The 23,762-nt window shown below is 41.7% G+C and overlaps 1 protein-coding gene across 1 annotated transcript in view; it reads right to left on the reverse strand.

Moving 5' to 3' along the window:
* Positions 1-23,762, reverse strand: part of LOC124406627 — a 77,946-nt gene that overhangs the window by 17,146 nt on the left and 37,038 nt on the right. Inside the window, exons 9-10 of the mRNA XM_046882105.1 lie at positions 23,086-23,288; positions 18,810-18,898 (exon numbers count right to left, since the gene is read on the reverse strand). Coding sequence (XP_046738061.1) covers positions 18,810-18,898; positions 23,086-23,288 — 292 coding nt within the window. The remainder of the gene's footprint in view (positions 1-18,809; positions 18,899-23,085; positions 23,289-23,762) is intronic.

Below are 23,762 nucleotides of genomic sequence, written 5' to 3' on the forward strand. Positions count from 1 at the left end.
ACATAAATTCACCTTCCTTTATTTTTTATTTCGTCCCCTTTTTCTCATCACAGACCTGGTGGTCGTACCGTAATGTAGAATAATTTGGAGGTAAAAAAATGAAAAATAAAAAATCTCGAGTAAACGATACTGTTTGTATTCAGTGAATCTTTCTTCAAGACCGAACGAAACTTCACAGAGGATTTGTACACGGTTCGCTCCTTTCACAAGCATCAGAAATACGGCAGTGAAAATACTCTAGCCGTGAAATTTGAAGGATCGTATGGGTTTCAATTTTCCTGAATTAAATGGATGTCCGATAGTAAAAATTTTTCACCCATATTATGGATGCTTGCTGGGAAATTCTGACTCTCCTTTCGTTGGGGAGGGGTGGCTTTGCATGTTTCCCGGCGTGCGTATGTCTTATTTGTAAATATCACGCGTGCACGGAGGAACGTGAGGGTCGACTGTTAGGTACGGAGGTTGCTAGATAAATTCTGGCACAATTGTATGAGGCAGCCTTACGACTGTGGATAATTTTACGAGTGAATGGATGTGTTTTATTAAATTCGTAATGATCTCGTGCGAGATTACTATAAAATGGATGCACAGTACAGACAAGTGATAAAACTTGCCGTGAGTAAAAATAATTTAATACTTTAATAGTCGTTTTGACTAGCCGGTTTGATTGATCGTATAATTTTTATTTTCAAAAACTATCTATTCGCATGGCGTGCTGTTTGCTTATACTTATTGCCATCAGAAATTTGAGAGCAAGTGCAAGGACTCCAGAATTTTGAAACGATTATGATTGTGATATTCAAATTTTGTACGGCGAACGTGCAATTTTTTACTATACATTATGCCTGATCCTGCGAGTGATAAATCAGCAGGAGGTCGGGCTTCTGAGCAGTGAAATTTGCAAAACACATCGCGCGCCGAAGTGCGGCGAGGCATTTTGACGGGCAAATAATTTCTGAAGCTACCCCGTACGTGTTTACAGGTGCTAACTCATACCGAGATGTGTATAGCCTCCGCGGAATACGGACGGTAAATTTACGCAACAAAGTTGTTTAAAAAATTGGGTCACAACGTATCAGGCGAAAACGTATTATTATTGTAGTCTGCTTGCGGAGTTAATGAAAGCTGAGGTGAATCTCGCATGGAAATGGTGGGAAGAAATAATATGACGGTATTCGCAATGGCGGTGTACGGATGGAAAAGGATGGAAAAGGAACGCATTGAAATGCGAGAAATGCGTACGACGTGAGAGAGGAGGGTGCAGAATCTGCGAACGACTACAAAAGAAATCGTCGAGCTTACGATTACCAGAATTGACGGAGCAGCCGAGTCTTAAGCAAAGGAGCACGGAGCAGGCCGATGACGGCTAAAGGGTGCGAACGGTCGGCTATCGCCATTATCCGGTTCCACGATCAGAGGTAGAGACCGAGAGGTGAGAGATGGAGAATGGTGGCACCCTCGAGGGAAAACTAACGAGAGACAATGGTTCCCGAGACGGTGGTTCCCGTTTGACACCAGCTTCACGAAATTTCGAGTATCAAAACATCCGTGAGTCGATTTTACGAGCAACATTCAGACGCGACGGGGTAGTCGAAGAGTGAAAAGCTTGCAGTCGTAGAAAAGTGGGACTCGTGTATTCGTTGAAATGTATTTGATCGATAACTGAAGGAGACGTGATCTCTCGAATAATTCTGTGATACAGATTTCTGTATTGAGTTTATACGGTAAACGAAAAACTGAAGAGTCTGGAGACTCTGTTCAGTCAGGATTTTTTTGTCGGTGTGTATTCTAAAAGTAGGTAGTCTGTAAGACTTCTGAAGATTGGTATATGGCCTGGCGAACAAAAAAGAACTGTAGAGGGTGGTTGGTTTGTTACCGGAGGGTAGTTTTGATGCCGGCACTCCACTTTGACAACACACATGTTTGTCGTTTTTCTACCAATCTACGAGATATGCAAAAGTTTTTATCCTTATTGAGAAAAATTCCTTACTGAAAATGGTAAAAGCTAAGGAAATTCGAATCGCTTTTATTTTCAAAGGAAAACGGCTGTTGCGACTACGTCGTTTATTGATAACCGACTGTCTGATAATGGATTCACTCTATACCGAAATAAATAAAAAATAGGAACGATGCCCCGAAAATTAAAACGTCGCTTTGAACTCTGGAAAGATCTCACAAGATTTTGCAGTCTTTTATTCCCCTACTTTACTTCGATCGATATCCAATTGTATTTGAAATACCATTCAAACGCGAAATACCAAATGCACGGATCTTCCCTTGAAACGTCCGCGTCCTTCTGACTTTGGGTCTTGGCTAAAAAGGTTGATTGGAACCGTTTGAAACCGTACAAAAACAACGAGTTTTAAACATATTGAAGTATTTACTACACCGACTAGTAATTTGTTGTGAAAATTCATTTGGAAATTTCAAGACGCCAGGCAATATATAATTATTCAGACACACAAGAAATTGGTATTTTCAAAGTTTGCGTATGAAAAAAGAAGTCAATTAACTTTTCATGCAAGCCGTTTACCTGAGTTCTGAAAATATAAAACCCATTTAAAATATATTCATGATTGTATTAAAATGCTGGCGCAAAGTCCATGAGTGCAATTTCATTTCGACCGTAAACTCATTCCCAAAATTCATCCATCGATCCATTTATCAACAGTTCTATATAGCGAACGAACAAAACGGCGGTTAGAATAATCAGAAATATAATTTGAATCCACACTCGGTGAAACCCTGAAAACTAAGAATTGAATGAAAATTCATACCAGTAATAAGGTGCATTAAAAATCTGCTATCCAATTCAGTGATTTCGCCCTTACAAATTCGAATTCAAGTGAACATTAATCCACGCTTAGAGTATCTCGATGAGACGTGAAAGACTATTTTTCACCTTACATGGGCCAACCGGTTGGTCCCTCCTGCAGCGCACCTCCTCGGCGGTGGTTATCCCCTAGGGAAGGGTGAATCGCCCCCGCGGCGTCTTTACTCAAGTTTTACGAGCGACAATATATATCCTCAGTGAGCGACAGCGATAGCGCTGAGCTCTTATTAGACACGGGGTGAGACACAACCCGGTTGGACCTCCATGCACCTATCTATCGCGCGTGGCGTCTCATCGCGGCATCGGAGCCTGACGCCATGACGGCACGTGCCATTGCTGCCCTTATTGCTCACTCTCTCTATTCCTCTCCCTTCCTCTCTCTTCTTCTCTCTCTCTCTTTCGTCGAGGCCGCAAGCTCTAACCCCCGCAGCTTAGAGGCTGATAGCTCGGCCGAGTGGCGTCCCCGAAACCGTGGGGGTCGAACGAGCCGAATGAAGTGGCTCACATCCGCTACCCCTCTCTATTCGCGGACACGTCCCATGGGAGGCCTTAAAGACGAGGACGACGACAACGAGACGCAATTTGTCTACCAAGACAATGCTGGCACTGCTCCCTCGGCGACGGGCAATTTTGTATCAGGTTCTTCTTTCCGTCTGTCCGTCCATGCGTTTCGTCTTCTTCTTCTTCTTCTTCCTCTTCTTCTTCAACCACGGAGAGATGAGTCTTCTTACTATTTATTGCTGCCGGAAAGCCTTCCCAATAAGAACCTGACCGGTTGAGACGTAAGGGACCTTAATTTGAGATGGCTGATTGCACGTTTATCCGCGAAAATATGTTACGTGTCTGGAAGGACACGTGTTCGTATCACATTTGAAAAATAACTCATCCAAGTTTTAACGCCTAACGTCCAACCGAAAAGTACTGGGTTCGTGAGAACGGTGCTGCGATACTGATTGGATGAATTATTCACCAAATTGATCAAGGCACAGGTTACTTAATAATTCGCGGTAGTTACATAAACCGCAAAATCCTTACTTGAATTAGTTACGTAATTCACGTTTGTATTAACGCAGATATCGTCTTCCTTCTTTTAATTATTTAACAGCGCGAGTAAGATGAAGAAAGAGAGGGAGAGAGAAAGTGGAACAAATTAAACTTTTCATTAAAAGGTGAAAGAATCGTGTGTTCTATTTTTGTAAACTCGGTCCTTTATGATCAATTATGCGAATTGAGTGAGCAACAGTTTCTCTAGAATTGTTCTTTACTTAAAATATGTAATTCATCTGGAGCCACAACACACGTTATCAATTAATTGAGCATATAATTAAGTTCCATAGAAGAATTAATTATATTGTTAAGTATAGTGTGCCAGTTGATGCATCGAATGCACCAGGTTTCTCTCAAGTCATTTTTCTTCGTAACCAGATTTCAATTTTCTTATAAAATTCATTCGGTTATGAATTTACTCCAAATAAACGTAAAGATGAATTTTTGGTAGACGGATAATGCATGGTTGAAGAAAATGAAGAGGACAGATTCTACACAGTTCCCCCGAGATCTGAAACGGCGAGTAGTCCTTCGGGTTACTTTTTCCTTTATGTCTACAACGTCTTGGGTTCTGCTGCAGTATTTAAGTAATTGAAACTCAACAATGAATTTCAACTTCAATCTCGTTCGAGAAACTTCTACCAGCTGACAAGCCATCCCGTATATAAATTGACGGCAATATCCTTGCCGTTGTACTTTAACCAGCGATCTATGATCGTTCCCCAGGGTTAGTACGATTCAACGAAATAAAAGTATCGGAACACGACTGAATTCGTAGAGCCTTTATTTGAGGCTTGTAAAGAAGTGAAATAAAATTTTTCGCTGGAGATAAATCCCGCACGATTTTGCTCCAGCTTTAGATCGAGGTATCGTAATATTTATCGGCCCTGAAACAATGTAATGAGACTCATTAAGTTCTTGGCTTAGCTTATAATTGGACGATTAACCTCATGTCTCATCCTCTCTTGGCAGTACATAGGAATACACATCTACAGCTACCGGTGTAATCGTTAGAAACGGCCAGCTGCTGTTAAGTATGGAAGTTGTGACAATTCTCACTGCGTAACTTCGCTTTACGTACACCAAGCGGTTTCGCGCCATGCGTGAGGAGCTTTACATTAAAAAAATTCAAACTACCCGCAATTTTAAGTTGCAAATTATTTCCAAGCATTCCAAAACAATTTCGAACTAACGCCTCGTCGGATTTTGGTAAAGTAATAATTGTACAGGGAAAAGTATTTATCCGGCAAATACCTGCAAACTTGTACAAAATATTGCTTCGTGATTTGAAAACTAAGGCCTTCTTAGAAAAAAAATGTCTCACTAGTTTCATCGCGTCAGTTTTATTTCTGTCAAATCCCGAAAAATTTTATAAATATAAACTGATAGACAGCTAGTCTCAGCAATTAACCGAGAAGGAAGTATAAAAAATCGTACAATAGTGTTACATATACGCGGTGAATGTTCAACATCAGTAATTTTTCCCCTACACTCGAATCAACTAGAAAAAGTCCGAATTTCATCCGGTGGTGTAATTTGCTTATCTTATGTATCGACGTCAAACAGACATGAAAATCTATACTTTTGCCTCGCTATCCGGGTCATCGGAATTCCCGAGTATACCATCGCACGCTTGACTAGAATTTCTGACATCGGGTCATGATCGAGCTTCAACGAATAAATACACATGCAGGAATGAGGCGCAGGTGTTGCCGTTCTCACAGTCACGTTCACCCTTACCTTATTGTTAGTTAATAACCGTCCATCCGTGTGTGCTCAAACCAACGATTCTCTTCCCGCATCATGGCGCACATTTGTGTCCTTCAACTTGTACTGTAAGCATGTACGTGATATTATAATCTACAGGGAGCCATCGTCCATTGTCCATTGAGGCTTTACACTTGTCCTCGTTAATTTTGGTTCCGAGAAGGGTTATTCGCTGGGCTGTCAAGGCTCGGAGGCAGAAACTGAGTGGACGTCTAGGAATTACACTGCGTTTAATACAGAATTCCTCGCAATTTCTGCAAGAAATTTGGCTCGAGAATTACGAGCTGGTTTTTGTTGTTGTTGGTCACAGACAGTGGCTTTGTTGTAGGACTTTACGAAGTACGCCCCTTGCTTCAAGCAGCAGTAACGAAATTTCAAAAATCAATAATAACTGTGTAGTGATTATTTATAAACTGACCTCACCCATCAAGTCGGCACAGTTGATTTACAGCCATTAAAAATTCACGCGATTTCAACCTTGGGATAGCAGCTATCAAGAGTTATATCAGCGCCTTCAACCTTGTGATTGTTTTGGGAAAACTTCGGTTGAAAATTTCTCCGTTTTTACAAGGATCAGATTTTAATTTGTTGGAGAGAATTTATGGCAGCACACGCAGTCACCACGGTAAGTACGATAAGTGAATACTGATGCTTGTTATAGGAATACTCGAGAAAATTAGTGAAATATCGGTGAAAAGTCACTGAATGGTCAGTGTATATGCACTGCTTTTTTCCAGTTGCATACTTATAACTGCGAATCGTTGAATTTTCACTGATTCAAATTTAGAGAGTAGGTAGTGAACGTTGAGGGTATGGAGTGTGTCCTCTTACCATGAAATATGACATAATATTCCCGTAGGACAGTTTCAAGGTACGACACTTCGCAAACGGAAAACCGGATGTAAAGTAATGTAAGTCGGAAAACGTTAGAACCGTTATTTAATAACAATTTGAAATGAGAAGATTGGATGAGTGATTAAAGTAAAGTTTCATTATCTTTTCACTTAACTGAATAAAAGCATTGTAGCAGAGGCAGATATTTATGGGATTATCAAGTTTTATTATACGGGAGAATATGAAAAATGGATACAAGTGCAAAGATTCCTGTACAAGTATAGAATTAATATTTCGGAGAACAACAATATATAGTCAGAAAAGAATCCAAGCCGATGAAAAACTGGCTGCAAACCGGTCTGAGAATCAGGACAAATGACAAATTGTTCCAGAGATATGGAATTACTAACAAAACCATGACTTTCGTAGGGTAGGTACTGACAACTTTATCGCGCGTCGTTCGGGGAAATTCAACGAAGACTAAAAAGCGGCATTAAGATTGAGAGTCAGATGCAGAAGGAGTCCAGCTAGCAGAGTTTCAAGTTAAACGAGGATGCCTAATGGTCCAGTGGCTCACTTCTCCCGCAACTCCATCTCTCTCTTACTCCCCCTGCCAGTTTTCCATCGTTCAAAGAAAAACACAATTAAGAAGAACCCAAAGAGGAAGAGAAGCGGAATAAGAAGAGGGCACAAAAAGTAGATAGCGCAACCTTTGGCGTTGATATGCTGACTTGCCACTTGGCTGCTTATTACCATTTATTTTCCAGAGCAAGAATTTTCAGTTTAAATGTGTTGCCACCCGGCACTTTCTGCGGATCACTATTTCAAAGGTTCTCCTTCTTTTGCGAACCGTCAACTGCCCTAGTTTTCAGCCTTGACGATTCGTTGCACGTTATTCAGGAATGTCTTGTTCAAACCCTTTGTAACCCTTTCAAAATTTTTAACCTCTCAAGTAAATAAATGTGAAATTAATCTACACGTTCCACTTCTAAAAATTTTACTTTGTCCTATGTCAGGTACGATTTATTCAGCATCTACTTGACGTTAAACAAATTTGTAACGATTGTTATTTGAAATGATTGGATGAAGAGTTCCCCGAATCCACCATTTCGTACATAATATGCACACGTATGTTCCACTGTTGAATGCTTTGATCTTCGGTACAACGATTTACTGTCAAAGCGTGTTTCAGATGATTTTATTTTACATAGAACGGCATTCCATAAATTCGCAGAAGCACTTCGCTAAATTGTTGGAGCGTCAAATTTTACAATACACAATTTTTATACGGCCTGAGTGTTTCGATTTTTTAATCGAATACTCCTCGTGTTCGCTGCGGTTACGTGTATGTATATAGTTTTCAATTCAAATTGTCGCAAGTTATAATTCACGTCCAATTTAACGTCTGTTATTCAAAGTATATCAGCTTTCCATTCACGTGTTCGTGATCCGTACGTTAATTCTGATACCATTACGTGACAGCGTGTGTATATCCTACAATTTTGGGAACATCAAATTACTCAACTGCAAGATGTAGTAGTGAAACCCTCAGTGCCATGCCATGACAATATACAGTCAAGACAGCCTTGTTCGGGGAACACTGCGATTAGCACCTCGAGCCAACAGTGGAATAGCTCAGTCAGTGTTCAGACGATTCGACCTCGTGGGTTTGGTAGGCGGAGCATAGTGTGAAGAGATTAGGTCGATAGAAACGTCAGGATTAGCTATTCGTTGCTAGGCGCTAGGTTCTTGCCGCATAAACAGTAGGTATCACGTGCAAATCTTTGTTCACAAAAGTTGTTTGTTACTTTCTGCACACCTTCTTGAATCCATTCAAATATTTATGCCTCGCTATCACGCATCAAGTTTGTTCGTGAAAGCGCAAAAGCGCTTTTATTAAAAGGAATACTGGTAAAATGAAATGGAAAATGGCTGCATTTGATGAGATACAAATTGCCCGTAATACTCTTCCTCTGAGTACGTCTGCAACAGCTGTTAGCATGATCAAGGCATCGCACAGATGTATAATCCGTAGCAAGGCCAGTAGTTCCACAGTTACATTTGCCAAATGGTCTTTCATTCTGATTAGATTCTTCATAGATCAAACAACTCTGATCGTGGAACACCGCGACTTTAAACTCTTTGAATCCCGAAACCGGTGCTTGGGTTGACAAAAGCTTCGTATTTGCTGTTTCTTTGACTATTAATTTTCATATGAAAATGTGCAAGAAACGTTAGGTACATAGGACAATTCGATCCACTAAAGATTCGCCTTTGAAAAGGTTTCTCATTCTCGTTCCCTGCAGAAATTATCTTTTGACTCTGTCTCTGTCTAACTGAATTGCATCACAGACAGAGCAAATGCCGAGAGTTTCTACGTCCAGAAGGTAGAAACCTCAGGTCTTGCGACGTAGTCCATGCTACATACGTAGTGTGCAATGATAATCAGGTGAATATAACCGTGCGGCGCAGTTACTGCTGTCAACTCATGGGAACTCGAACACGTGAGCGTCTAATTGCTGAGTTGACATAATAGTGAACGTAAATACAGCGTCGATGATACGTCACGTTAGCAAGCATAAAGCATAGTAATAGAATGTATCACAATTTTGGGAATAATGTGATATTTTCTTACTTCACGAGCGTAGGAGGGCGCGAGCTGGAAATCGTTTTGACACATTAGGATCGAGGTAATCTCTTGAAAAGTTTCTTCAAACTCGTTATGAAAGCTTGGCAAAGAGGTGTGAAAAACACTTTCCTTTCCCCAAAGAGATCTAGGGAAATATCTAATCAGAATCCTCCCCGCGACTCCTTGGAGAACTCTCGATTCCATTCGGTCCCAAGAGGTCCTTTGGTTCGTTGATTATTCCATACGTAACCAAGTGCAAAGCGCTGCCGTTGAGAGGTTTGCAGTTTGCTGAAATTCGTGTTGAAATGATTTAACGGGAAAAGATGGTAGATCAGCGAGGACTTCTACTGATGCCGAACGTAGTCCATCTGGAAAAAAGGGGGGAATAACAGTCCAACTTTCACCAATTGATGCACTACGTTCTTAAGGCAACGCTTCAATGACTACTTTAGTAGTAATTACCTTTCTATCGTGGCGACTCGAGCGGGAGTCGCCTTCGCCATATTTTCCACTCGAGCAAATGGAATTTGCAAATATATGCAAAGTACACGTGTACTAGTTGACGGAAGTAAACACGACGGGTGTCATGGTATGTGGGTATATAAAGTACCCGGGTATAGGCTCAGGATGCCGTATATATACGGCGCGGAACTTTTGTCTTGCTCTTAAGCTCAGTCCAGCGAAGTGCTGCTGAGAAATATTTAAGTATCTGCGCGTTATTTATTCAGGTCCGTTGGATCTCAGCTCAACCGGAACTCGCTCACTCCTCGCAAATACTGCGAATTTCGCATCTGCAGAGGTAGGTTATGATGTTTTGATTTATTGAATTAAGTCCGATTCTTCGCTAACGAGACGTGATTAATTATATCGGGTCGATTAGACGGGGGGATTTGTGAATATAGTAGCGGCGAACCATGAACGAATCCAGCTACCACCCATAAATTGCTATCCATTTACTACGTATTCTTTGACACGAATGGAGATTATGGCGGTTTCCGCTATCCGATCATAGCTTGGTGGATATATAGTTAAGCGCTTGCAATTACCTCGGAACTTTCTACGATAACTAAACACTGCTTTACTCTCATCAATTTGAGCAACTTTAACTACCTGGATTCGCAGCTTCGCGAGAAGCTAAGCTAACTAACGTGCTTAGACACGCTTACAACGAACGAGATTCCCACCCTTGGTTACCTCCCTATACTGCCTGTCGCCTGTTATTACGACGCTGTCTGGGACTGCTGTTTCCCTTTGGGATCGTTTCTAAATTACATAACGCTTTTGGATGTAACCCCATGTCACCAGGTGTGACAATGGGGGTTGAAATGTTCCGTCACGCACTCTGAGAAACAAGTAGGTACGTTTCACTGAATCAACTTCGGTTATCGTCTCACACTTTTTGCCTTTTTTTTTTAAAGGCGTGAAATTAGATATTTTCGATAGACCAGTTACTGCCAGAGAATATCGTCTGGCTTTTGAAGCGTAAGGAATTCAAACTCGAAATCTGTGACTCGCTGGCAGCGTTCGTCGCTACAAGTAGACGTGATAGAAGTAAACTGGATGTCGTAAAGTTGAAGGTGAAAGACAGACCGCATCGTTCATCGGATATCCTTGAAATCCGGTATCGAAATTCACCGTGACATATCAAGTTTTAGAGAGGGTTGTTCATCTGGTGTCCCGAAGTGTTTCCGAGAGGAAGTGCGAACTCGAAAACGAACAGCGTTACGCAGCTTGTGGCTCGCTGCTTGAGCTTATGAAATACTGAGGCCTATGCTAAATCTGCTGTGAGTGATCTACAAAGCGGATAGTCTTAATTGGATGAAGCTTACCTGAATGTGAAGACAGTTTAAGGCTCCATCTAAGTTGTTTTTGTGATAAATTGTAAGTATTGACGGTGGTTTGGACAGTAAAAATTAGAAAACTGCTTATGCGAAGCGTCGTACGTATTCGAAGAAAAGCATCAAGGATAAAAGAATGGCTGGCTGCTACGCAATTTATACTTGCGCCCTTACGTCGAACAATTTTTATACATTCTTTATACTCAACGAGTAAATTTCGATTCAACGATACGCTGGAGAGAGAGTTCTTTCGTGCAGGGAAGAAATGTAAGTAATTCGAGTTATTCGGTGAATAGCCCCAAGGCAGAACAAAAATTCGTCGAAGCGAGCATTCGTAGGATAATCGACGGAATTCTCGAGAGAGAATACCAGTGAGCAGGATATTTCAACGCAATTATGTTCAAATTGTAATTTAATCTCTTGAGGTAGAGACGAAACGGGGAGGCAAACGAGTTGAAATTGACTGCTTCGATACATGATTGAATACTCTTTAGAGGTAAATGAAGAGATCATGTCCAGAGGTCTTCGAGCCCAAATGAATCTGTCAAAAGCGACACAGCGTGGCATCAGTCTGACGCCTACGTGAATATTCCAATTGAAATGGTACATTTTTTGAAAAAAGGTTTCCACTGCCGCACGAGTTCACAGTTTTTTTCATTACCAAGTGTAGAAATTCAATAAAATGTTCCCGAATAAAGTTACATACACGCATTCACACACACACTGTAATTGAAAACGACTGTGGGGAAAAAATTTGCAATTTGACGAACTCGGTTTTACCTGGTAAAGTGGACCCACCAGACTGAGTGATAGATTTCGGAAGAGTTTGATTATGGGGTTATACTGTAGTTGTAAAATATCACTCCTATGTGGGTATGTCATAAACCTGTAATACTCGGACATAAATTGTTTTATTATACAAGCGATACAATAGATGTATATGTATACCTACTTATATCCTGGAATCTAGCGCGATGGTGACTCGGCTTCGATATTAAATTTCATACCGAACGTGAGTTGGAACGAGCTAATGGCATGTGAGCATGAATTTAATCGCGGACGGCGGGTTCATCCTAGTCTTGCCTGGTTATTAAATATTGACTTTATATCGTGACCCGTTGCTGGACGCTTTGTTGCGTTCTAATAGATGGTGCTTAAATGAAACATACCTGTGCAATCCTGGCGATACAACCGAGCGGAGAAGGTTTGCTGTGGTAATTGCTATTACCATTAATGCTATCATCAACGACGCTGCGTACTGGCTACAATAATGCGCATCGTTTGTGGTAACCTAGAGATTATAACACGGGAGTCGTTTCAATGCATTATTAATGCAATTTCCGTACGTATGATGCTGATACACGATTTCCTACGTATAAGGAATAACGTCTGATCAGATCTAGAATTACCGCGTCTGCTTTTGTAGGCTTATTTCTACACGTTTTGCTTTTGTTGAAAATTGTTCAAGCCCGGATATTCCAGATTTGATTGGTAATTGGTTGACCTTTTTTGCTACCATCGTTAATCACGCGATATTTATTTCTTCGGTTTGTTCGGGCCAAAGCCCAGCTGTAATAGGTGGAACGAGAAACATTTGCGGGAAAATTCATTTTCAAAAACTGACGTGTGTCTAGCTGCTATTGGGAGGGATTAGCGGCTGGCTCAAGAAAACGCTTCGTGTAGTTACGTGTACTCCGCATGCATAGCATATTATCCAGATTAAAGCCATGGACGTGGACCGAGTTCGGCAGGGCTTGACTTGAACTTTTTAATCCACTTTGGCATTCACTCACCCACATTCCGAGGGGAACTTGGCTTTTCCCCAACTTCCAAGGGCTTATCGTGCCAGCGGCAGAACTCGATGATTCGGGATTAAAATGCCTCTCGGCAGGTGCGGTTTTCCTATAAGCTTTTCTATTAAGTAGGTTCTTAATGGCTTGTCAACATCTTTCCATGCATGGGTTAAAAACGGCTTTATGATTCCGTGAACGCTTTTTAGGGATCAAAATACCTCAAAAGACCAAATTGGATGGTTTTCAAGGCACAAACTTCTTCGCTCGACGTTTCAGCTTATTCGCAATACGGAGTCCGTCTACTCCGTCAGGTTGGAGTAATTTTTGGACCTGCATTTTTCTCCTAGTTGGACATCTAAATGCATTATACCTATAGAAAGCTGCGACAAACCCGCCACAGTGCGGTCCTGCAAGCCAATTGAATACACATTCACGAAGAACCTTTAAAGTTGAACCTTTAAACTCACGCCAAGTCCTTAAGCTACCTTTTCGATGGAAGCGAATACAAGTCAAAGTCGAGCACTATCCGATAACAAATTAAGTAATTGAAAGGCCAGTTCGATAAGTAAGATTGGTATCGATCGTACAGATAAAGTTTCATCGAGTATTGGACGCGCAATTTCACAGCGAGATACTAATTTAATTACATGGGACGGAGATTGAGACCCATGAAGTTAATAGTTGGATCAAACAAAATTCCCGCAAACCTGGAGTGCAACCGGATACGGACACAGAACGTTTTAATATACAAGTAACGCGCTACTTGTTAGCACCAACTTGATGTAGTTACGTGAATTATGGGCATTATGACGCGTGCTGCAATAAAAATCGACCGATATTCTACAAGCGATCATGTCTGCGTAGTTTTTTCTTCTATACAAATACTTTGTATTCTCGTAGAAATAATTACACGGACATTTTTCATACCCAGCTACAGCCGAGCAGATCCTGGAATTGTATGTGCAAGATACGATAATTAATCAGCTTGGTACCTATGCAACAAGCGAACTGCTATGGCGATAATCGTGACGGCGATCGTGACAATATGAGGGCCTGCTTTCATCTAATCGGTAAAGCCTGTCTGAAGCTTCAACGGTCAATAATTTGTTTCTGCGTGGATCAGCCGCTGATTACGGGAGATCAATGGAACAAGCTCAAGTACGTGGCTGAGTAGATGAATTCGAGTACACGGTCATGGCAGCACAGACGTGGCTGTAGGTGCCAGTTGTGTACACGCGTGTCCGTCACCCGTCAACGTCGCAATTCCCGAAGCCCGACGGTGAAGCATTAAGCACATAACGGCATATCGGACGGTCGTCGAGGCAGTAGGTTGATTATTTCAGTTAGCTATTGTGTGCCAATGCGATAAAAGCACAGGGGGTGAAAACACCGGCATAATTCAGGCGTTAAAATTCTGTTTGCATTGTTCCATTCGGCCGTGAAAGATAAAATTGGGCTATAGTTGAGCGTTGTACAAGGCTGCTAATTATATCCAAGGTTGGGAGACCGAACCGAAATCTGTATGCGTAACCAGCGGCTGTATCACGATACATAATTGAAACGAACAGGATTCAATAGCCGCGATTCAATTTTCCTTGAAAGCTTTAGCACCTGATTAACTCTCGAGAAACCGTGAGTTGAATCATAATCGCGGTGCTGCGTCAGAACATTGAAACCACCCGAATAAAATTGAATAATGCACAGAGCTGCTGCTGTTAGGTATTCAAAAGGAGTTTAGAAATAGCGCCATTCCAACGAAATACTCGTTTCTGTTCACAGTTTTTTGGACACGAAACAAGAATGCATATTGCGTTACACATGGTTCAACCCCGGCATGAATCCGTGAATATAATTCACTCGCAGAAGGATTCAAAAACGCGATTCAATTTCCTTAGAGCTTCCCATTGGTCGGTCAAACCCGGGCATCAAGGACGTACCTAATTGAGCAATTACCATGCACGCGGAGAGGGACTGACCACTAGGCCAGATCCTTCCAACAGGGAAAGTGAGTATTTCCGGAGGTCACATTTGCATCTTTGGTCCTTGCAGTCGCTGATACGGGACAGTCAGCCAACGAATACTTATATTCAACGTCGACTTGGTATAACGATCGTACGTGACGTCGCAGGCCCCTGTATCCAAGTAGTAACGAGCGGAGGGGTTGAATGGAGAATAAAATACGAATTCGTAACTCTGAAAAATTGAGCAATTAAAAGAAAACAAGACAAACCCATTTGTGAATACACTTTTAAAACGTTTGCGAAATTTCGAGACTGTACACACATTGTATTCACTTTGAAAGGGTGAAGAAAATACGAGGATATAAGTTTTCTCAGAAACAAGTGCACTCGTACCGAGCAATGTTCAGGCTGGTATGAGAACGTATGTCGCGTATGTCTCGACGTATCGTGTGTCCTTTGCCACCAGGATACTCGTACAAAGAGCAAAGCCATTTGTGCCCAACGCTCAGAGAGCTGTCAATGACAAATGGTTGTGGTAACGGAGTCAAACGACTCCCTCTTTGCCAGACGGTATAATGGATATACGTACACAAGTTTCCTATAGGGTTTACGATGAGTTGGAATAGACAGAGCTGAACGTGCTTCGAAATGTTTTTGACACGTATAGCAGGTGCAGTGGAAGGACTTTTCTTGCTCTCGAATTGCATCGGCCACATCGAGCGTTAACTATCGTATCGATTGCTCTACCCCCGTTTCTTTCCCAGATTGATTTATGACGGCCACAAGATTGCAACTAAGTGCAGCTCGGTGAAGCTTTCCCGGATTTTTCTAACGTGAAAGAAAATCACCTATCGTCCAGACAATGGAACAGAGTCGAAAGCGATATGTGTCGACGTTAATGCCTCGCTTTCGTTTCATGTATTCTGGAATATTTGATGGTAACGCCACTCGCAGAATGAAATACGAGCCGAAAAAATTGCAAGAAAGAAAATATTGCTGATAAATTGCCCAAACGGGGTTGCCGAAATGCTACTTCAGATACACCCCTCTCTGTCCATTCCCAAACATCCTACACACAGGGTGGATTTCATTGAAATTCGATGTCAGGTTCAGAATTTATTTCTGGTACAACGATACGGTGCAGAAGGCGATCGTCTCTCCAAGAAGTTATACACGAATGAACAGTACGTTCAAGCCTTGAGAAAGAATGATAAACGACCTTTTGAGTTGTTAATAAATTTTCTATTGCTCAACTGCAGCGACTACTTTGAACTCAAAACACGTATAATACATATAAGGCAGTGTTATACATACGTGGGCACTTATATCGACACTTATATGGCGAATTTGATGAGTAGAGTGCCGGGTGTTTGAGTTATTCAATTTCCTCAGAGAGAACGAAGTCAGACGTCTCAAGTGCCGCACCGTAGAGACACAAGTATATAATACACACGCGTGGAATACACCATATATACGTTATATTCATCAAGTATATAAATGGCACGTGTACCCAGCGACATGGCAGCGCCTAAGGGCGAAGAGGCGGGCTCTATACTCAAGGTGGAAAATGGAAGATAATAAAATAAGTATATATACGCGTGCCCTGTATATATACCCTGTATGCCAATACACAGCACGCATACGCGCATGCATGCATATCAAATATCCATTCACGCACATAAAACGCAGCGTGTATGATATACGGTCGAAACTTTCTCGCAGCTATAGCCCAGTAGTAAAGTTTTCACGTTATTTCCTCCCGCAGTTCCGTCGTATATTGCTTAAATTTTATTGGACACGCCTGTACACTTGAAAGAATGGTGTAACCCCGTGACAGTTCAAACTTTCCTGAATCGAGTCGATCGCGAATTCACAAGAAGAGTGTATCACAGACGGTTTAACCCTATTTTTTAACTTTCGCAATATTTATATAACACTCGTTACATGCGTTACAGTCAGGTTAGGTCGACTCGGTATAGGTACACAGGGATAACCATTCGCCAGCATCCCCGTCTATAACGTCAGGTTGAAAACTGTTCGCGGCACTCCAAAGTTCTTATATCCCTTCGGGGCGAAATTCGGAGACACGGGAAAATTAGCAGGCAAGACCTTCGCCGTCGGTCTGAGAGAAGCGTGCGACCGAGCGTAATTAGATTAATTCTTTTAATTAGTCTGCATGGAATGGGATCCTGCTGCTGCTATATATACACACAGACATATATACATATACAGGCCAACCCGTCGACAAGTTTTTTTTCCATCGACAATATACATGCAATGTTTCAGAAAAAAAAAATAAAAATACCGTCGACGGGTTGGCTGTACGAAACCAATCAAAATACGATTACTGGATGCTAAGATTACTTTCTCCGCTAATTACCCGCAAATATAATATTTTCCGCGATTAATTTATTTCTCACAAGTTCGGGTTTCTTTCATCTTATCTGCAGTTTTAAGCATCGGGATTGTTTGAGCTTATTAATATTATTTTATACAATACTAAGGAGAATTCATTTCAAATGGAATGCTTATCAGCTAGCTTAGGGGTAGAACTTTCTTTCCAACTGTCATTGAAAGCTCTAATTCGATGTCGGGAAATGATTGGACGAAAGAATCGATTCCCTGTGGGGTTGGATTATTCGTTGTAATGGAAACTGAAGGATCGAGCCGAGTAGATGTCATTATTGCGTGACTGATCGAGGTTCATAGAGTGGTTCTGCAGGTGAATCACTGGCACCTAAGTACTCGGCGTGCTTTCAAAATGTATAATTCATTTAGGATGCGAGTGTGGGCGACGAAATGAATGTGCTCACGGTAAGGTCAACTAGTCGGTTATAAATGCGCTCTCGTGTTCGGCACGTGATTGCATCCTAACTGCATTAACGCTGTAGGAAAATGAAATTACGTCCACTGCTCTTGACTGGGTAACAAAATGGGTCGTAAAGGAAATTTTCCTAGCCTCACCACCTCGCCCTTGAACGTGATTCGGATTTCATGTGCTCATGTCAAATAAATCGAAATGTAACGACTAAATTTTATCTGTCAAATTCATACGTTATCCTTTTCCATCTTCAAAGTGCAAACCGACGTTTTAAACCCGAATTCTCTAAATAAATTGTTTAGTGAAATATTTCTGAAGTTATTCCTCATGAATCTACGCCAACAATTTTAAATCAAAGGCCAAATAGAGTGTTTTATTACGGGGCTACTAAACTCCGTTGCAAGAGAACGGATATAATATTGCAAATAATGTTTACAGGCAAAAAAATCGGAAAAAGAAGCCATGGAAGAAACATCGAAAGCGACATTTGTAACTCGATAACCGAAGTACGCGAGGGTGCAGAAGACATTCCTATCCATCTCGCGGGCTTCCATAGCGCTATCCGAATAGCATGGAATTTTCTCGGAGTGAATTAGTGGACATTTCCAAGATCAAAATATATTGACGTCTGCAGAAAAAGAACAGAGTTGCCAAATACAGAGACGTGATATGATGCACAGATTCATCAGGCCACATGTGACGCCGATGATATCCGTCTTGTATGAAGTACGTATGATTCCAACAGTACGAAGTGCGTAAAAAATACGCCTGCGCAAAATCGTCACGCCGTCATGCGAGGTGTTATATAGTCCTCCACTCCTGACAGATGTGTCGTGCACGTTTTCACCCTTTGCTGAACAGAATCCGGTCGCAGCTGAAAATAGTAGAGGCTCAACCTCTGCTTCCCTTTTCGTACCCATCGCTTTATTGACAGGTTCGAGAAGAATTCAGGGGGTAACAGAAGCGTGAGAGAGCTAAAATTAATCAAAGAGGGGGACTGATCGAGGCGCGTATAAGCCTCAGCATGGGACTAAAATCTAGGTCAATGATTTACTCGGTCAATTTTTTCCCTATTTACCTGCCGTTTCTTTCTTTTTTTATAACGCTCGATACGCATACTCCGGCGGGTGTTCGCGCCGAGTTATAGATTCAAGGTAGTCGAGCAGGTGATTCGACAATTGGTAAGTCGACGACTTCGTCGTTAAGTACACACGTTGTTGGACTCACGATACGCTCGGTTTATTGTGCAACGAAGAATTGCTGGCAATAATTGAAGAAGTACTTACAGTCACGTCAGCGGAGGACTCGATGAAGGTGAGCTCGGATTCCTCGTCATCCAGAAGAACGCTGACCGTCTTTTCCCCAGACTCATCATCTGTAACACACACCGCTACTCACAATCCAACCACTCTTAGCTACACTCAAAAAAACTAGTTGTTTTTTACATCCATCAGGTCACATCTATTCTATGCCCACTAAGCGTCAGCGGATTTAAACAATATAAACTCAAAGAATGCCTGACACTCGGTTGGATAATTAGCATGCATCAACATGCACCTCGAGCTCTGCATTCTGGAAACGTTTAAGCCGGTGGTAAATATGCCGAGTTGTTCGCGTGTCTAAATGGCCGTTTGCGTGGATTTCCGGATCCTCATTTCGCAAACAGTGGCACGGTGTGTTTAAAACTGGGTTAAGACGTTGACAATATTCGTCCAAACTTGGCCTGTAGTCGGCAGAACATGAATACCATAAGCGTGGTTAACGAAGAACGAATTTACTCGGCTGTTTAACTCCACCGTAAAAGTTACGCTTGTTACGGTTTTTTAGTCCATTTTAATTATTTAGTTTTTCCTCGGGATTATTGGCCTTCGTTTATAATCAGTGGAAATCAGTTCACGTCTTACTGGATCAGCTGTTGTTACGTGAATTGTACGCATGTATATACAATTTTCTGTTGATCGCAACGGAAATAACGAGTCATCGTAGTTCTAAGTCGGAACTAGGTATGAGACTTGGAACTTTAGCAAAAGGTATATAGAAACGCCTTCTTAACACTGTGCTTCGCATTCATACTTGGCAGAGGCATCAGTTATGTCTTGCACCTGATATCAGACCTCGAGACATGCAATCGTTCTGCAGTTTCCGGGTTACACACCGAATTAATTACTCAGCAGTACCGGAAATCCCTTGTTTGGGACCTGTTCAGAGTAGTGTGACTGCGGAATTAAATCGCGCTCCGATGAACAACCCGAATCAGACACCAAACGACCGGTTTAAACCTGGCAAGTAGGTACGATATACAAACCCGTGTCTCAGAATAGATCGACCAATGGAAAATCGTCCGTAATCTGAAGCTATTACAAGCAGGAATCCGTTCGAAGCTGAACATTATTTTCACAATTCGAAATTTTTCTGCGTTTATTTTTCGAATATTGGTTCAAAAATATTCCAGAATAGACGAAAAGTTGAAACGCGAGTGAAGTGAACTCTACGTAACATCCTATCCGCCGTGCCACACGGATGATGCAGGGTCTGAACATCGCGGCAACGCGAAATGGATATTCTGTCATCTGTTTGACTGTTCTAAAATTGAAAATTTGTTTCATCGGGACATTTGAAACGTTTATTTCCAGTTTCACCGAAAAATTTATTGCTATGTGAAAAAAAAAATCAATTTCCGTGGAAAAAAAGAAAAATTGGGAGAGCGATAAATCGGCAAAAAATTCCTTTGATGGAGAAACTCTGCTGTTCTAATCATTCCTTGTGCCAATAGTATATTGAAGATGTAAATTTACGATCGAAGACGAGTTCGGATCTTTCACAAAGGAAGACATGTTTACTGGAAGAAATTAAAGTATAGCAGAGCACACGTATTCTACTCGAGTTTTCGATTGCTTTCCAGCTCCAGTTTACTTATGTTTGAAGGTTTCAATGGAAATCCTGGATTCTATCATCTTCTCCAATAAACCGATCGCGAACGAATTTTGATAAAAATTGAGAAAATAGACCCGCACAACCGGATAAGACCTAAATGTAACCGTTCCGACTGGAAAGATCATTGTTTACAGTTTCCCGGTAAAAAATCGAGCTATAAATTGGTACGAAGTCTGGATGTTTTCTATTTACAGCCCCGAGAATCAACTTCTGCGAAACTTTCGGATCCCCTTGCAAGGGTCTGCGGTATTCAACCGTACGACGAAGGAAGCTTAGGTCAGGACTTGTCAGCTTAGCCATTTCCCTAAGTCTTCCTTTGGTAAGACTCCGAATCAAAGGGGAGAAAAATAAATCAAGAACACCAGACTTAGACGTAAGCAAATCGAGAAATTTCTACGGGTTTTGTGAACCCCGAAAATAAAATTGATGTTTGCCTTTCACGCTCGAGCGTCAACCTTTTTTGCAACGAGACTTTGACGGACGCCCTAATCTTCGTCCAAAATTCTTAGGTCTAAGACGTAGATTGGTTTCTGCCTTGATCAGTGCTCGGATAGTATCTTCACAGCAGTCGAAACACTCTACACGTTACAGCTTTAACTTTTTACGACGTCTTTCCGTAGGACTTTTTACCGCTGTGCTTGACGCTTGAGTTTCTTTGTACCGTAGGTATCCATTATAAGAAACGGAGTCGTTTCACTGAGATTCATTTCATCGAATGATTCTCCTTGGCAAACGTCGCAGTATACGACTAACGTGTTTTCAGGACGTGAATTTTTCTTAAACTGAGAATATAGCTGCCTTCGAACACGTGGCGAAAAAGCGAGAGATATACATAAGTGTTTCCCATTTTACGGTACCTAATATAAATTATCCGAAGTACGATTACCGTCGATCAACTAGTTAAATCAATCAATAGAACTTGAGTGTTACCTTCTTCAAACACGTAGCTAATCTGAACGCGTTTGTTTGAATTGCAGCATATGAAGGGTGGATATACACGGATGTGTGCACAGTTCATATACATGCAGTGTATTTTCACGGTAGACAAGACGGCAAAATTGGATTTATTTATGACAGTAGAATCTCATAATCTGCGGAAAGCAATCTTCTCGTAGTACTTATACCGCACGGACGTATATTATTGCCAGGAAGTTTATAATTCGAGGGATAACTTTACCCTTTCAACTTTTCTCGCCACTCTTCACTCCGTTTTATATACGCGCAGAAAGGATTTTTAATTGCATCCTCAGGAATAAATAATACCGAAGGATAAAGAGATCGCGAACAGTTGCACCATAAATTGTAGGTAACAAGCGACTTCAGTCGAGTGGTGAAATATTGCATATTCAATACCGAGACTATCGTACAGCCTCGTCTTTGCTCTTCTTTCATCTCTTCGTGTATAAAGAAAAATAAACTCGGTATATAGAATTAGCGGCGATATTGAGCATTGGAAATTAGATTAGTCTCACAGACAGATGCCGCTGCCTCGCTAAGAATTTTCATGCAAGCAAGAAACACACAAGAAACATTGCGAATAGAAACCCTGCAATATTGACCTACAAGGTAAATTCGCTTATAAATAAATCGCTTTCAGACTCTGATTGCGCCAATCGCTCTCCATTCAATCGAGCCTCAACCCTTCAGAACCGCATTCGACGTACAAATGTTTCTTCGAGATCAAATCCACGTCGACGGTGTTACTATTCGAAATCAACTCAGTCGTGTCTCGTAGCGCCGCAGAATTATGGAAATATTCCGTGGGGTTCAAAGCTGGGATATTCTACTAACGACGAAAGGAAGAAAAGAAAAAGAAAAAAAACAAGCAACATCACAGGTTCTTCGAAACTTTCTTCCCTTCACCAATCATCGCTCTTTATCCTCTACCACGAGACAAACTTTCTACGTGAAATTCGTCACGCACGATACTCTCCATAGCGTCGATAAAACATTCGGGAAATGCACTTTGCCCCGCTCGATCGCTTCGCCTTGATCTCCGCTGTTACGATATACGGATTTCCACGGGAAAAAGTTGGACAAAAAGAAAAAGCTAACAAGCTAGCGTCTATGGCTGGTTAAACCGAGTTGAATGCCCTCTATACAATATAAAACCCGGCTAGTGTGCTCCGTGTCGCTATCACTCCAAGGCTGACTTGTCCGGGTATTGACCACGTTTTATGGACCCGAAGAATATATCGCGCTATTCGGCTATACACACTGCTCAAGGATATAATAAAACATCCCGCATAATAAACCGGGAAAAATACAGAAGCACGCACCGATACAAATCTCGAGGGTATGAGAGTATTTTTCTTCCACCTCAAATAGCGTAAAACAGAGTAAGGAAATCTGAGTGCCTTTCATCTTGGGAGACGGACGTAAAAGATGTCTCAGAATTCTATGAAAAAACTAATTTATATTCAGTCGAAGAATATTTCTATGCGATAGCTAGTTTCAATTACATGTAAGCATATTTTACATGCAGCGAACGAATATGAATCGAGTTCAAGCGAAGCTGCAAGCGTGTGAAAGTCTCTTTTGAAAGGCTGTACACTGATGATGCGTAAGATTAATAGACATTCACAGACTGAGAGAAGTAGATCCGGAAAATAGGATAATTAAACTCACCTATTGATGTGTCGTAGGCATGGAGATACTCGGATGTCATGAACTGGGAGACCAGGGAGCTTTTGCCAACAGCAGGAGCGCCTAGCATCAAAACACGGTACGGAGCAGGTCCTTGGGACGCGCTACTCTCCCGTGAACTTGCCAAAGATCCTGCAGCCGACGTCCGCGCGGAGCCTGGATAAGAAGCTGTCAAATGTTCGGTGCTGTAATCATAATTAATCACCCTCTGAGACAATCATCCGGTGAAACATATTATGAACTTTTCTACGCATTACTTGTAACGTGACGAATTCTCATCGAAGCTTCTTCTCACGCGTTACTCAAGTTATCCGATAGCTGATAGCCATTCTCATTTGATTGATCGAGGCATGGAAAATGGGAAAGGCCTGAAAGCAACAAGGAATCAGCTTTCGTATATCCTGATTTACTCGAAGTTCGTGGAACCAAACAATTTTAGGTGATCCTTTCAATTTCTCCGATACGAGAAATTGACCTCCCCCCTCCCCCCCCCCCCCCCCCCCTCACAGACACACAAACAGACACTCGCCCTCTGCGTCTGGATCGGAAGCCAAGAGTGCGGGATCCTCGATTTTATTTCGTTTATCTGCCCTCGTGTCATCCCTTTCCTTAGACAGAAGCAGGCTTAACTTCGCGGCCAGTGAGCCCGAGGCCTAAGA

Source organism: Diprion similis, chromosome 6 (assembly GCF_021155765.1).
Source record: "Diprion similis isolate iyDipSimi1 chromosome 6, iyDipSimi1.1, whole genome shotgun sequence".
Taxonomy (NCBI): Eukaryota; Metazoa; Arthropoda; class Insecta; order Hymenoptera; family Diprionidae; genus Diprion; species Diprion similis.